This window comes from Brachypodium distachyon, chromosome 5 (genome assembly GCF_000005505.3).
Source record: "Brachypodium distachyon strain Bd21 chromosome 5, Brachypodium_distachyon_v3.0, whole genome shotgun sequence".
Lineage (NCBI taxonomy): Eukaryota > Viridiplantae > Streptophyta > Magnoliopsida > Poales > Poaceae > Brachypodium > Brachypodium distachyon.
The window spans coordinates 26817241-26833829 of NC_016135.3; the positions used below are offsets into that span (position 1 = coordinate 26817241).

General features: G+C 50.8%; 3 protein-coding genes, 1 long non-coding RNA gene and 1 pseudogene across 4 annotated transcripts; 2 read left to right on the plus strand and 3 right to left on the minus strand.

The window, feature by feature from the left end:
- LOC100826295 lies at positions 1-2375 on the plus strand (annotated as a pseudogene).
- On the minus strand, positions 2147-7349 carry LOC112269497. Its single transcript, XR_002961346.1, has 3 exons — positions 6969-7349; positions 2483-2664; positions 2147-2281 (listed from the first exon to the last, which is right to left on the minus strand). It is a non-coding gene; the product is annotated as an uncharacterized LOC112269497 (long non-coding RNA).
- A 1943-nt stretch (positions 7350-9292) lies between these two features.
- On the minus strand, positions 9293-10801 carry LOC104581458 (F-box/LRR-repeat protein At3g58900). Its single transcript, XM_010229029.1, has 2 exons — positions 9644-10801; positions 9293-9460 (listed from the first exon to the last, which is right to left on the minus strand). The coding sequence occupies exons 1-2, from the start codon at positions 10799-10801 to the stop codon at positions 9293-9295; spliced, it is 1326 nt and encodes a 441-aa protein (XP_010227331.1).
- Positions 10802-11129: 328 nt separating this feature from the next.
- Positions 11130-12672, plus strand: LOC112269401 (F-box/FBD/LRR-repeat protein At2g26030-like). Its single transcript, XM_024456097.1, has one exon. It carries the CDS (start codon positions 11130-11132, stop codon positions 12639-12641), a length of 1512 nt encoding a protein of 503 aa, XP_024311865.1. The 3' UTR covers positions 12642-12672.
- Positions 12673-13336: 664 nt separating this feature from the next.
- LOC100830174 (pollen allergen Lol p 2-A) lies at positions 13337-14091 on the minus strand. Its single transcript, XM_003580713.4, has one exon. It carries the CDS (start codon positions 13998-14000, stop codon positions 13626-13628), a length of 375 nt encoding a protein of 124 aa, XP_003580761.1. The 5' UTR covers positions 14001-14091; the 3' UTR covers positions 13337-13625.
- Between the last annotated feature and the right edge of the window lie 2498 nt (positions 14092-16589).

Sequence of the window (16589 nt, forward strand, 5' to 3'; positions counted from 1 at the left end):
CTTTCCTTATTATGTTTGGGATTTTTTCTTTTTCTGCTATTAATTAAGAATAGCTAGATTTGGGGGCCCTTAATTTTTGGAGGCCCTGAACATACGCACAGTGCCGCTGCCCATCTTCCTATCTCCTCTTCGCACCTCTCTCTAGAGTCTAGACCTCGTCCTCTACGTGAACACAAGTACACAACGTGCAGCCTCTCAAAGAACCAGCGCGTTCCCAAGCAGGAGCCTAGCTAGCCTCGGCAGCATCCTCTGCGGCTCGCTGCCGCCGCAGATGCGCATGCACGGGATCGATTGGTTCAACGCTGGGTCTTGTAGATTTTATTTTATTTTGTCACTATATAACTTGTCTTTGGACCCTCGATCGGTGGCAGCAGTGCAGCGGCGCCCCTTCTCATCATCCTATCATTGATGGCACTAGAGAAAGGAAAAAAAAAGGAAGAAAAACATCAGGGAGAAATAAATTTCAATAAATGTGAATGAACTTTCAACAAACCGGAACAAACTTTCGGAATTTTAAGGATGTACACGTAGTATAAGGACTTGGTGGGTATAATCGTATTGGTCTATACGCGGTACCGGAACAAAAAAGAAGTAAATGAGTATATACGTACAGTACTCGTATTGGTCTATACGCGGTACCGTGGTGGGTATAATCCGAGTGGGTAACAAAAATCGAAACGGCCGTTCACGCATGTTTGAGCAAGCACCGGCTCGAACTCAGCGACTCAATCAAATCAAATCAACCCATAAAAGGCGGCGGCACGCAGAGATCGAACCTCATCTCGCCGACAAAGAGAAAAGATGAACAGGCGCAGGCAGCAGGAGAAGGAGGACCGGCTGAGCCGGCTCCCCGACAAGACGCTGGAGCGCATCCTCTCCAGCCTCCGCACCGTCGAGGCCGTGCGCACCAGCGCGCTCTCCCGCCGGTGGCGCGCCGCCCACGCCGCCGTCCCCGTCGTCGACCTCGTCGACCCCAAACAAGGCCACATGGACTGTTGTTCGAACAACAACATCAAAGCCTGCTTCGACCTCCAGGTGACCGCGGCCATCCTCGGCAAGAGCCCCGGGACGCCGGTCCGCGCCTTGCGGCTCGACGCGTGCCGCCCGCCGGGCGGCCTGCTCGACCAGTGGGTCGCCACCGCGGCCGCCTCCGGCGCCGAGGAGATCGACGTCAAGCTCAGGTACTGGCACGACGAGCAACGCAGCCTCTGCCCCTTTGGCTCCTCGTCCAAGGGAGCCTCGGCAGACTTCGGCAAGGACTTGAGGGGCATGTACACGAAGACGCAGCGCCAGATCTTCCGGTGCGCACGCTCCGCCGCCTGCGGCTGACGAACTGGACGCTCGATCTGCCGGCCACCGGCGCGGTCATGTCGTCGCTGGAGACGCTGTGCCTCGCGAGGATCATGGACCCAGGCGGGCTGCTGCAGGAGCTGCTTTTGAACTGCTGCCCGCGCCTGGCTGACCTGACCCTGCAGGAGTGCCCCGGAGTCAGGGAGATCACGGTGGCCAGCCCCCGGTTGAGGAGCTTCGCCATGATCTGCTGCCACCACGCCACGCGCGTCGACCTGTGCAGCCCGTGCCTGCAGGGGCTGCACTACAAGGGCGCCCTTCCCGGCGAGTCGCTCTTCGAGGTCGCCAACCACGGGAGCATCCTGGCGCTGACGATTGAAATCTGTGAAGACATCTCCAAGAAAGAACGAGCAGAAGTCATTCCGGTCACCACGCTCATCAGCAAGTGCACCAAGCTGACACACCTTCACCTTTCCTTGCGCCCAACAATGGCCTGCCACAGCAGCTTGTTTGCCGACGCGCTGCGCGGGCTGCCGTGTCTCAGGCAGCTGAGCCTCAAGGGTTGCTTGTACGACTATCATACTGTCCGGTCTGTCGCCGTCTTGCTTCGTGAGACCTGCAACCTGGAAGCATTGTCGCTGTTTCCTTCTTATCCAAAGGAGAGGCGGAGGAGCAGCCCATCTTGCTCCAGTTGGATCAGATCACGAGCCTGAGGACGACAGCCACGACGGTGCCACATGTAGTAGCCAGGTGACCGATCCTTTGTGGTATAACATGCGGCGCATGCAAATCAGGTGCTTTGATCATAAGCTGAGGAGGATCAACATTGAAAACTACAGAGGACAGCAACTCGAAAGGTTGCTTGCAGAGTTTCTGCTTTCGAAGGCTGCAGCTTTGGACAAATTCTCTGTTACCGTAACGGCTCAACATTCCCGGCATAGGATTGCTTGCGAGCTAAAATCCTGGAGATCGAATCGCCATACCAGGGTAGCTGTAGATAGATGGCAAGAAAAGTTGTGATTGCGGGTTACAAAAAAAATCCAATTTCTGCAACGCCAGGATATAATAGATAAAATTTGCTTGAATATTTCTCTGTTGGCTCGGACACATAAGATCTGATAAGCACAAGACAGACAATCTATGACAAGAGAAAGTGAATAACACAACACAGATGATATAAATGAATATGTACCTGACAAGGTTATCGGCATTTTATTTCCCAGAAAACAGTACTTCGAGAGATATATCAGGCTCTCAGGAATGCTAAATAAGTACCACGAGCTTCCACCTATTTTGTTGAAGATGCTCATATATGCAGAATTTCATGCTATCAAGTGTACATCTTGAAGTAAACACGAACCATGACTCTGCAAACTAAAAGGAACAAGTGTTAGAAGAGTAAGGTAACTGTACAAGAACATATAGATCACGCTGCAAATCATTGTTCAAGCAAAATTAGATAGGTTCAAATCATTGTTCAAGCAAAATTAGATAGCTTTAAATCATCAGTAATACGAAACAGTAAGACTGCAGCCTGCGGAAAACTTATTGTTATGCTAGTCCTAAAATTATATGCCAAGTGGTCAGGAATACCGGTGTAAAGAACATTAAACCTTTCTTCGGTAATAATGGGAGTCCTGAATTGACTGGTTTGCATTCTTTGTTCCCTCACCTGAATGCAGTGCTATCTTCTTTTCTTTTTTGGTAAAGAGAGATTTATTAAAATTAACAACAGAGTACATGGATAAGTCTGATACACTCAAGGCTTTGTTGCATATGTTACGAAATCCGACGGATGCACGATCAAGGATGACACCGAGGCATGATATTTGTTAATGAGATTCGGCCGAAGCCTACATCCCGGGGGCATGACTACGGGCGCTCCTCCCCCCATAATACCACAATACCGGCCATCCTGGGTGCCGGCACAAGCCGCCGGCTCCTCCTGTGAGCCTATTGTTATTATGTTGTCGTGATCTATTTGGGCTACCCCGGTGCTTTTATATATTAGGCCCGGGTTACACGCGTTTGACACCAACACCTAACCCTCCGCTAATTCCAAGTCCAACTGTAGCCCTACTCGTACACATATTCGACACATATCTCAACAAACTCCACCTTGGCGAATATGTCCTTCACCATCTTGAAGTCATCATGCACGAACCTCCGTGTACCTTGGACTTGAAAACATCAATCATGAGCTCCACTGCTACTTTCTTGACATCACATAATTCCACCTGCAACCGTAGTCCCTTCCTTTTATTCATTAACAGTCAATCCTCCCGACAAAAATAAGTTCTCCAAACTCCTGCCTTGTGTTCCTAACTTCCCGGAGTATCCGTTCAACGCCATCACACACCGATCATAAAGTCATCATATTCGACAACACCGATGTATCGTCACCCTGGTATCTATGTGAAAGTCGAACAACTCACATGTTAGATGCCACACATAAGAGTTACTTGAACTCGTCATCCTCGCTATCGTTGACTGTCCTCATGAAACTTGAAGGAATTTCGTCATCGCCCTTGAGTCATCTTGAGTCAAATTCGCAGTGTCTCATCCTTTTCGGATAGTCTTCTACATGTTCCACTGCTATAGCACTCCGCCTCCTTCTGCATCCCGTCACCTGCATTTTGTCATGTGCATCGAACATCATAGAATATACGGCCATGTGCTCTCTAAGCCTTTGACAATCTAGACTTTCCACAAAAAACACTTTCTCATATTCCCCATGGCCGACTCTTGTCCATCACTTCAGACCGTCCTGATAGACCCAGTCACCAACTTGAACCTGGTACTCGCCAACACTGCTTCAGCACCCATGCACACATGTCAAGCCACTGTCTGACCGCATATGCCTTGGTCTGTTGCCGTGTCCCGTGCTTACCGCACACCTCGCCACTATTACCGCGTCGAGCATCCGCAATCTTGGCCAAGATCTACCGGGTATCATACCCACACCACCTTAGGCCCCACTGTAGATCCATCAGTCATACCCGACCAATGTCGAGTTCCACGCATCCCTCAGGCATGCGTCACGTATTGCCACGCCACAGAATTCGGACACCATCAGCCCTCACGCTCCTACGTCGTTGTCGCCGATCTTCTGTCCTCTTCTGTTCCGACCGACATCCCTGTCGATCTGCTAGACTGTCGTCTGACCCCAGCCGAACTTGTCCAACTGCAACCCTACTCCACCTTGCGTCGTGCCATCCCAACACCAAGTGTATTGCTCAACGCCTTGTAGACACACGATCCACACGACACGCTCCAGGCTACTCCTGGCCTTATACGCGCACCGTCTCTCGTCGCCTAAAGCCACGCTGCACGCACCCAACGTCCTGCCAAAGCTCCTGACAAACCAACACTAGCCTGCTCTTCAGAGAAACTCCTGAGATCCTTCACTTCCGTATGCGATCCTTTTTTCTCCTCGCAAAACATCTGCGCTCGAAAAATTCGATCTGCAACAACAATGACCTGATCTCTAATTGTCTGGTTTGCCCCTGGCTTTCCCGTGGTTTCCACCTTGCTTTGCCCAATGATTGCTTAGCAACTCCATGGATTTTTCCTCTCTGAGTCGCCCTGCCGCTTTTCCTCGTGTCCTATTGCTCGAGTACTTAACGCTGCCTTCCGCACTGTACAGACTCGACCTCGGTCTGCCCTCCGTGCGTTGCACCGAAGCCTACTCAGCCTCTGCTCCCTGCCGCACCGCCTGAGCCTGCTCCTGCCTCGAATTTAAACCGAGCCCCGGAGTCAAGGCGGACCGCGACCTAAGTCCGACCTGCACACGCCTGCTACTGCCTGCATTCGATTTTTTTTCCTCGATCCGACCAGAGCCCTGCTGAAACGGCCTTTTTTTTCTTCAAAACCGAGGCACCGCTAGCCAAGGACGTGACAACCTACATGCACCTGGTGCCTTGGCCTCCCAGTACTTTTCCTTTCTTTATTTCTTCAAACCCGACCAGCCCCCAGACTCACGTGGCTGTACTGGCCTTGACCCTTTCCTTAATTAACTTAGAAATTGATCAAATCCCACCCCACGTGATGGCCTCGCTGCATGCAAGCCCTTCTTTCTTTTTCTTAATTTGGAAACCGATTAGTACTCAGCTAGCCACTGCTCCTTCGACCTTCAAGATTTGCTTGTGCAGTGCTGCGCCTGCTAGGTCTCACCGCTTGACACGTATACTCTTGACTCGACTCAGATTTCCAATCCAATTAGTTGCCGAGATTCGTCCGACGAGTTAACTTCCGTGCCTGTCACCTGCTGCCGATGCCGTCAATATGTAACAGTTGTACCCGTGTGCAAATTATATGCACAAACTCGTGTTGCATCCTGGCCACATGTATTGTCGACACAACTCGTCCACCGTGCCACCATGCCGCCCTGTGCCACACCCGATCCACCGCTATACCACGATGCATCCCACTCCGATCTATCTGGTCACCCCTGCATCTGGTCGCCGGTCTGATCGCGAGCCGAAGCCGTCGTCCGATCCGCGACGTCTTCCCGGCCACTGTGTCAGTCCGATCACCACGCCTGGTCGATCCTTGCCAACTGCAGCCCATTGAACGGTTCAGGCCGCCTGAAGTGTCCGACTCCATCGATCGGAAATCTGATTGCCGCCATGCTCCACCTTGCACCGCATTGGACGTTCCACGGCGCCCGTCGAGCATGATCCTCGCACCTCCCACAAGATCTCCCGCATCCTCCAACCCCGCTCTGATACCATTTGTTACGAAATCCGACGGATGCACAATCAAGGATGACACCGAGGCACGATATTTGTTAACGAGGTTCGGCCGAAGCCTACATCCTCGGGGCATGACTACGGGCGCTCCTCCCTCGATAATACCGCAATACCGGCCACCCTGGGCGCCGGCACAAGCCGCCGGCTCCTCCTGTGAGCCTATTGTTATTATGTTGTCATGAGCGATTTGGGCTATCCCATTGTGCCTTTATATATTAGTTTCGGGTTACACGTGTTCGGCACCAACACTTAACCCTCCGCTAATTCCAAGTCCAACTGTAGTCCTACTCGTACACATATTCGACACATATCTCAACAGCATGCATAGCCTCCTCAGAGGACAAGCAGAAGTGCTATGCAGTGCTATCTATTTTCTATTTTTTTTAATACAGGATTCTGTCAGAACACGAATAAGAGAAGTAATAAACCTTCCAATGACCTCTGCAGTCTGTAGCACTCTCACTTAGAAAAGAAGGCTGACATAGACCAACATGCCATGGGGAGTAAGGATTCATAAAAATTGTGTAAAATAGCATTCTTGACACTTCAGCATTAAGAGCGTGAACTTGCAGGTATATACCCGCCGTTAATAGCATTCCTGGTTGCTCAAAGCAACAGATGACAATGTACAAGTAAACACGAACTGCTTTGAGCAACCAAGCATTAAGAAAACTACAGTGTCTCCCCCTCCGATTTCTATTACTCTAGAAAGCAAAGTACAAGGTTCACTTTGAGCAATGAAGCTAGCCCAATAATAAGTCATATGTGCACAATTACAAAAATGTGTGATCAATAAGACTCGAGTTTCCAGTGCCTCGTTGGCGTCAATGGCAGTATCAGATTACGGAGGAACTGCTAGAAACTTACAGAACTGAATGTCCTAAAACTGAAAAATAGGAGAGAGGCAACAGGCAAGCAGGGTCGAACCATTTCGTCGAACACGTAGCAGACCTCTCATCTTCACAACCTCATCTGCTATCGGCGAGCCCACACAGCTAGAGCACCAATTAAGAACCTCCCGTCGCCGTCCCCAGGAACCAGTGGAGCAGCGCGTCGCTGGGCCTTCGACGGGCGGAGCCATGTCGCGGGTGGAGGGCGGTGGTCAGACGCCGTCCCCGGGGAAAGAGAGGATGGCGGAAGGGGGTGGCTAGTGCGGAGGGGGAGCCTCCCAGCGACGCTGTGGCGACTCTCGCGCCGCGGCGGCGAGAGGGCGTGCGGCGGAGCGTCTCAATTTCAGTTTCTTCAGAAGCGTCTGACATGGGGCTTACAAATTTTGGTTGGGCAAGAGATTTTGGCATTTTTGAGGCTTTGGATAAATGATTTTGCATTTTGAGGTTTCACAAGAGATTTTGCATTTCTAAGGTTTTTGGTAATTATTTTGCATTTTGAGGTAGAATATGCGATTTTGCGCACTTTTTAGGTTTTGGATAGGGATTTTGCATTTTGAGGTTTTTAAAAAATATGTAAAGGTTCAGTTATTAATGATTTTTCTAGGTTCCCCCGCTTTCATGATTAAAGAGTTATTTCCAATCTTTGATTGTGGAAAACCACCCAAAATAACTGAGTTAAGGTTTCGAGGGCTGTTTTCCATACAAAAATTTAAAATCAGAAACAACTTACATATTTGGAGCATGGTATGAAACGAGATCTGGGACACAAAATCATCAGGTCATCTCTATCGGAAATCGATTTTTGTTTGGACTAGTTATATTATTTTTGAATAATGGTGAGATATCATCTCATGGCGCCACGAACCATTTTTATATCTGCTTACTCTTGTTTTCACATAGCGGAATTGTGTTTCCAATGCAATTATAACTTTTTTTCCATGCGATCCAACGGATCGAATTCCACTATCACAACGATAACGGAATACCATGCAAATATAACTTGTTTTGGTCTTTTCTCAATTTGTTTCCTAGACTAGAGAATTTGCTCCCAAATGTAACTGAAATATATTGTGTCCAGATAGCGGGTTTGTTTGGTCAACTATGTTAATTACTCAGCAATTTTCTGTATTACAACACGAATACTTTAACAGCAAGTCAGGCATTCGTTAGAGAATTCCATCGAGCTAGGAACGGAGAGCCTGAGTTTTTTTTTTAGAAACACACGATACAAATGCAGACACTCACAACACGCGCGTACACTCACCCATATGAACGTATACACGCACACCCTACCACTTAAGTGTACCATGAATCATGTTTTCCGTTGAATCGGGCTTATCCATGTACTGCCAATGTAATCATTATCGATTGTAATCTTGTTCATGAGTAACAAATCCCACTTTTCCCGCACAAGAAAAAAAGTAAATACTTTAACAGTTGATTTTACCTTCTTTTTTATGATCCAAACGAGTATTATTGGTATTTAAATCAAGCAAGTACTCCATTTCACACGGAAAAACAGCAAAAAATATTTTCCTAAAAACCATATCAGAAATTGTCTCTAATATAAAACGACTTATTCGTAATCCAAAACAACGAGGAAAACACAGTTTTTCCTCCTTAATCAGCTTCCACGCAGAAGCTAAATCCAAGAGGAATTCCCGGCAAAAACAAGACTGATTTTTATTCAGACTTTCAGAGACTGCTCCTCTGCTTCTTCTTAATACATATTTTATTAAGATTACATTGTTGGTTCGTTAAGATATCATTCTGGGGTCACTAAGGTTTTGCTAAACAGACAAATTTCACTACGGTTTGTTCAAATTGCATCGCGGTTCTCAAAGTGTGTCGGAGCGAATCTTGGGAGGACCCCTCACGCCTGATGCGGTAAGGCTCTTCCTACAGAATTTTTGTCCACAATGGCACCGGACCAGTACGGAGTACATTGAAAACGTACATCCCCGTGAGCTTTTAAACAAAAAAACAGAAGTACAGAGAACAACAAAACTAGCTTATATGCCTCTCCTATGCAGGTAATCTTCAAGGCCGTGGCGCTCCTGAGACACTGAAAGATACTTCTGCCGGATAAGTGGCGGGCCGCAACGCTGAATCTGATCACGAAGCTCCAAACAAATATGCGTGTCGCGCCGGTTCAGGGCGTTGACGATTGTTGAGTTTTGGTTAGTCTCTTTGCACTGTTGCCCTTTGGGTGTGTTGTCTCAAATTCTGTAGGACTGTTGTTGGTGGTTGCGATATGTTGTAAGCTGGTAATGCCATCAGATCTTGGCTTTCTAATAAAGTCGGGCTTAAATGACTTCTTTCAAAAAAAAAAAAAAAACTAGCTTGAGCTAGGGATGAAGCTCAGAGGAAAATCTGTTCTGCGTCGACGGCGACCACCCAGCTCTCGATCTCCTCCTTCATCTTAGCCTGAGCCTCGAAGGTCCCCTTGACGAGCACGACGCACATCCTCTCAAGAACAAGCGCGTTGCCGAACAACAGCCTGGCCATCGTCCTCTGCGCCTCGTCCCCCTGGTAATGCACCATGTTGATCTCCTTCACCCGGTGCCGCAGGCACGGCGTCGCGGCGAAGTTCGACTTGTCGGGAACCATGGACGACGGAGCTTCGTTTCCGCGTGCCGCGGCATCGTCGTCGTCTTCGTCCTGCATCATCATCAGCTCGTCGTCGTCGTCGCTGCTGCCGCCACGGAACACGTGACGTCTCCGCTCGTCCTGCGCGACCTCCATGAACAGCGACAGGACCTCCAGGCATGGCGTCAGCTCCAGCACCCTGCCGACGGCGCCCACGGCGGCACGGTCCCGGAGCGGGCCTTGCAGCACGAGCCTTGTCAGGTTGGGGAACGAAGGGAGCCTCATGAAGAACCTACTCTCGAGGTTCCCATGGTGCAGGTGCAGGTGCTTCGTGTCGGAGAGCTTCTCCAGGAGCCTCCGGAACCGGTCGAACTCGGACGCCATGGGCCGCGCCTTGCAGAAGTCTAGCGTGCAATAGGAGAGCGCGTGCTGTAACCCGTGCAGCGAGAGCAACGACTCCATGGGCAGCTCCCCGCTGTAGTCGAAGGATGTGAGTTCCGACGCGTCGATCTCGACGGATTTGACGTTGTGGCAGCACCGGAGCGCGAGCCGGCGGAGCCGCCTGTCGAGGACAGAGACCTTCTGGAGCCCATCGTCGCCTTCCAGCGTGAGATCCACGAGCCGCGGGCAGCGAGAGATGAGTAAACCCGAGTTGCCGCAGGAGCCCGTCAGGCTGAGCGTCTCGAGGAACGGCAGATCAATGGCGCCGGCTGCAGGGAGGTTGAGCTCGCAGTGGGCGACGGAGAGCGTGCGCAGCGCGAGGCAGGAGAAGAGCTTCCTCGGGAGCGCGTAGCCTCTGTTGCCGGTGCGCCCGCCCCTGCGGCGCTTGCAGGAGGGGCAGAGGGAGAAGCAGAGCTCGAGGTGGAGCTCCGGCGCGCTGCCGCTGTGGCGGAGCGCGTGGGCGAGCCACGTGTCGACGTGGGCAAAGTCCCAGCCGTGGCAGCTGTCGAAGGCGAACCGGAGGCGGCGCAGCGGCACGCCGTGGCCGGCGCAGCGGCGGCGGCAGAGGAGCGCGGCGCAGACGTCGTCCAGGAGCGCCGCGCTGCAGCTCTTGCGCTCCTCGGCCTCGAAGTAGAAGGTGTCCCAGTCGTCGGCCCTCTCGCCTGGCCGCTCCGAGAAGGAGACCGTGTGGACGTTGCAGAAGACGGTGCGCCATCGGCGGGAGAGACCCGCGGCGCGGCCGGCTTCCTTGGTCGGGAGGAAGGAGAGCACGTGGCCTATCAGGTCGTCCGAGAGCCCGCTCAGCCGGTCCCTTCTTCTCCGCCCCGCCGGCGGAACCATGGCGATCGAGGTTGGTTTCGAGCTTTGTGGATCCGATCCGGCGATTTTGCCGTGGATCAGGGGTTCCCTTGTTTTTAAGGCGATAATCCCTCCCTCCCTCCGGGGTTTATGTGGAAGGCGGTCTCGTGTATTTACCGACTGTAATCCCGAAGCCGAGTAATCAGGGGAGATTGATTCCAATTCGGTTATGAAATCTCTTCGGTTATTAACAGAGAGGAGAGATTCAAGGGAACAGATCGGGAAGGCGGCGCCCGCGCACAGGATAAATATAATGCGCCCTCGATCAGATTGTTCGGCCACGGAGATCGTCGTCTTCGACGAACTGAACATGGCGGCGGCTGCGGCGGCGGCGGACCGGCTGAGCGCGCTCCCGGAGAAGGCGCTGGTGAGCGTGCTCTCGCAGCTCCGGTCCGACGAGGCGGCGCGCACGAGCGGGCTGTCCCGGCGATGGCGGCGCGTGCACGAGGCCGTCCCGGTGATCGACCTCGCCGACACCAAGTGCGGCGACCGGTACGGCGGCGCCTCCGACAACAAGCTCTGCTTCGACCTCCAGGTGACGAGCGCCATCTTCTCCAAGGCCGCCTACACCCCCCTCCGCGCCTTCCGCCTCAGCGCGTTCCACCCGCCCTACGACCTGCTCGACCAGTGGGTCGTCACGGCCGTCACCTCCGGCGCCGAGGAGCTCGACCTCACGCTCCGTTACTGGGACTCCGCCATGCGCCGCCTCTGCCCCTTCTCCGGGTCCGAAGAATCCCCCTCGACCGACTTCTGCCGGGACGACCAGAAGCGATTCACGGCGACGCAGCGCCACATCTTCCGCTGCCGCTCGCTCCGCCGCCTCGGCCTCGCCAACTGGAGCCTCGACCTCCCTTCCATGCCGATGCCGATGCCGATGCCGGCGCTGGACACGCTCTGCCTCTCCCGGATCATGGACCCGGCCAAGCTTCTCCCGCGGCTGCTCGCCAGCTGCCCGTCCCTCGCCAGCCTGACGCTCGAGCAGTGCCCCACCATCGTCGACCTCGAGGTGCCGTGCCTCTCCCTACGGAACTTCTCCATGCTCTGCTGCCACAACGCCAAAGCCGTCGCGCTCCGCACGGCCCGCCTGGAATCCCTCCGCTTCAAAGGCGGCCTCGCGACAGTCTTCCAGATCGCGAACCACAGAGGAATCAGGGCACTCACCATTGATATCTGCGAGGAGCTCTCGAGCAAATCCCCAAAGGAGATCGCCCCTGTAACGACGCTCATCGGACGGTGCAGCAACCTGGACTACCTCCACCTCTCCCTGCGCCCGTCGATCGCCTACTACAGCAGCCTCTTCACCGGCGTCCTCCGCGAGCTTCGGTGGCTCCGGCGGCTGAGCCTCGAGGGCTGCCTGCTCACGGCCCACGGCGTCAAGTCCGTCGCCGCCTTGCTCGCCAACACCCACAACCTGGAGGAGCTGTCCCTGTTCCCTCTGGCTCCGCCGCCTCCCAAGAACGAGCAACTGTATGATGGGTACGATACCGTCTACGGTGGATCAGACTCAGACACCGAGGAAGAAGACGGCGGCGGCATCGGCATCGGCACCGGAGCCGTTAACGATGGCGGCACCCGGATGCCCGATTGCCTGTGGCGGATGAACGTCGGATGCTTGAACCGGAAGGTGAGAAGGATCGGCCTTTGGAACTACCAAGGACAGGCTCTGGACAAGATGCTTGCCAGGTTCTTGCTTTCCAGGGCCGCAGTGTTGGAGGAATTCTCGGTTAGGTTGGCTGATGAACGTGATCCGCGGAAAGATGAGATCGCAAAGGAGCTGGGATCCTGGCCATGGAATAGCCATACCACAGTAACTTGTAAATGACAGGAAAAAGTTTGCTTGCACTCTTGTAAGATCTACAACTAGAAATAAACTTGTGTCTTGTTTTCTAGTGAGGGATATGATCATATACTAGTTGATTGCCATGATGTCAGTTGCTTTACATGACTCTTTTGTTAATTTTTCTTCCATGTTGAGTGACACTGTAGCCTTGTTGTCCGTCGCTGACTGTAGGCAGATACAGTTGACTAAACTTGGACCTGATGAGCAACGAACGTCCAACATAGCCTGGTTGAAAAACAAAGACATTATGTTAAAGCAAATGCATTGTTTTACAGCTAGATTATAAAGCTGGTTATAAAACTCTAGGATATGCAAGAACATTCAAACAGATGTGGCGTATTTTATAACCTATAACGTATTGCGGGTCCGTTCTTTATTTTGCTGCCTAGTGCGGCTGGCTTTGTGACCGAATTCCACATTTTACGCTCTGTTTATGATTTTGTGACAACGTCTAACCCATTTAATATTGGGGTGTGTCATATTTTACATCATAGAATCCTAATTGTTACATTGTGTCACATTTTACCAATTTTTCCTTAATCTGACAGGGTGGGCTCACATATCATGCCAACACGGCAGATGACTGGATTACATAAGCCTAGATATGAAGATCTAGTTAACTTGTAGATGTCGACGTTCTTCAGGGATGCAAAAGTTAATGCAAGTACCAAACTATATAGCAAAGATAAATAAAGGAATCGTCCATTTGAATATTTCAAATACAAAAGTGAACAGATTCGTTGACGAAAATACCGGTCGACATGGGTGCATAGGAAAGCAAATACATTAATTCCTCGTCTAACTTCCTGCCGTATACGCACCTCACGGGCCTCGACGTACATTCTATTTACTTATTTATCTTGCATCATATATTTCTTGATATAATGCAAGCCAAAAAAATTGGAGGGAAACCGCACTTGGCGAATTGATGGAACAAGGCCAGAAACGGAGGCATGCGTGCATGGATCAGTACTCCTGTGGGGAGTAGGTGGATCCGATCTTGTAGTTCTCCGGGATGACATCGTCGAAGACGTTCCTCATGCCCTTCTCGGACTGGAAGCGGATGTTGAGGGGGCACTTGAGCGGCTCGGGGCTCTCGTACTTCCACGCGCCGGTGTCCTTGCACTTGGACATGGCCAGCCACTCGTTGGAGCCCTTCTGCTTTAGCTCCACCTCCGCCATGCTGTCACCTTCCTTGTCGTACTTCACCTGTAGGACGATCTTCTTGGGGTCGGAGCCCTTCTCCACCGTGAAGGTCACCTTCGGGGCGCACCAAACGCCGGCGAACAGCGTCGCGGCCACCGCCAGAGCCAAAAGGCCGGAGGACGAGAAGCGCGCCATCTCTCGATCAATCTAGCTAGGGGTCGGATCCAGTTCAAGCTCTTGGTGAGGTTGGTTGCTGTATATGTATACGAGCTGATAATTTGAGAGCTGTGTGAGTTCTTCTGATGGATGATGGACGTGGTATTTATGGGCGGAAGCGAGTGCCTCACGAGCGGGGCTCCGGCAATGTCGCATGACTGTCAAGGGCATCCGTATGCGGCTCGCCACTGTCACCGGAAACTAGTGACGCAAGAAATGGCATGGCCGTTAGTTTAATTCGTCGCCTATGGATCCATGCATGTGTCATGACGAGACTATAGGCCTTGCAATTTTAGAGCATTTGCATGCATGAGGTATCTGAGTCAATTATAACGAAGGATTGCGGGCCACGTCTTGGTCTTGAAAGTCCTCTATCATGGTTTGATGAAGCCTATGTCATGAGGTACCAGATGCTTGGATGAAAAGGTGAGAAGCATCGGCGTTGGGAACTACCACCAAGGACGGCCTCTCGAGAAGATGCAGCTGAGCTTCATCCACAAAAAGATGAGATTGCAAGGGAGCTAAACAGTAACTTGTAAATGACAGGAAAAGCTGTGCTTGCACTCTTGTAAAATCTACAACTAGAAATAATTTTGTTCTTATTCTTGTTTCAAATTTGTCTAAAAAATGGATATATCTATTTCTAAAAAGTGTCTAGATACATGTAATATTTCGACAAAAATTATAGAACGGAAGGAATAGTAACGCCAGGATATAACTGATTGTCGTTTGCTTACATGTCTCGATGTTACCTTTTCACTCATGCCCAGTGACACTGTAGACAGATACAATTTACTAAACTGGGGCGTGATGAGCAAAAAGTATCCAACAAAGCCTGTTCCTACGTTGCAAAAGCTAGATAATTTAGAATAAAAGAAAGCAGATAACACAAGAATAAAAATGCATCTTCTTTTAGAGTAAAAGGAGCCTTGCCCCTGGTTTGGTTTTTGTCACAAAGAGGTTCGTACAGAAATTGAAGGCAAAAGGTACTTCTTTTTCCGGGTAAAAGGCAGAAAATACTTAACCGGCACGAAGCCATCACCTCCACTAAAAAAAACTGCTAGTACTTATTACCAGACTTTCTAAATTCTGAAGATTATATCAAACCACATGCTTTTTTTTTCCGCATAAACCACACTGCTTCCCGTTGCTTCAAGTCTTTTCGTTGTTGGTCTCCAACCGTATCTTGCCTGGTAGACTTCATGAGCGACGCACGAAAAAAAGAATGCATCTGATCAGTTTATTGGCATTTTATTTCATAGCTAGGCCAATTCTACAGGAGTTACGATATGATCGACAAAACTATCTCTACAACTTAGAGGAGCTGGAAAAAAATATTTTTTTCTACGAAGGAACAAAAAAAACTTACCGTAAAACAATAGTATATTTTCGGTTCCTCGGCTTGTCAAAAAAATTGGCAAATGGTCACTTAATTTTTTTTCTTCTCAACTTGCCACGTTGGCATGCCATGTTGGGAACATGTGTATTTCTGTTCAGCTCATTATTTCAACAGACAAAAAAAAACCGATTCATCCATGCCATGTATCTTTACACACGCGTGTTCTTGTGTGCATACAAATTATCACTTACTACTCCGTAACTAGTCTCGACGTTTTTTTTAGAAACACTAATCTCGACGCTCTGGGTCAAGATGGCAATGGGGCCCTGAAACCCGAAAACCGACGGGTTTTTACCCCATTAGGGTACGGGTTTGGGTCAAATTCAATCCTCGCGGGTTTGTTCATGGGTCAAAAGTGAAACCCAACGGGTTTCATGGGTTCAAACCCGGTACCCATGAAACCCAGGAAAACTCAATATGACCCATAAAAATGGCCCGATACATCCCATATTTCTACCTACAAATGGTGTTGTTATATACGTGAAATGCTATTGTTATATGTGAGAACTATATGATGTTGTTATATGTGTCAAATGGTACCTAAATTATATTGTTTTGTCTTATCTTGGTGCTGAAATGGGTTGTTTTTCATTCATGTTGCTGCTGCAACTTTGGCTTGGTAATGAAATGTTGGTGGTTCGGGTTCCCCGACGGGGACGAAAACCCCGATGGGGACGGGGCTGGGAGAAAACTGAAACCCGCGACTAGGGACGGGGACGGGTCTGGGATGAGGGTCACGGGGACGGGGCTGGGAGAAAACTAAAACCCGCGACTAGCGACGGGGACGGGGACGGGTCTGGGATGAGGGTCACGGGGACGGATTTGGGCAGCCACTACCCGGCGGGTTTCGTCCCCGTTGCCATCCGGAGTCTTGGGGTACACACCATATGTATGGCGCGATACCACACGGCCCATGCGGCCCATCAGCGTCCCTTCGTATGAAGGAAGAAGCCCGTGTGCCCCTAAGTCTGGCAGGCCCCATGAGTTCTTCACGATCCGATACCTCACACCCTTCTATCTCACCCCCATATACCCTTCTATCTAAGCCCATACCTAGGCCCAGAGCACTATTACGGCCCACGGGATTGCAGTCAGTATACAAGACCGCCTTCCTGCCCTAAAAAAAACGAGACCGCCTTCCACTTAAGGACTGGCCTAACGCGCGGATG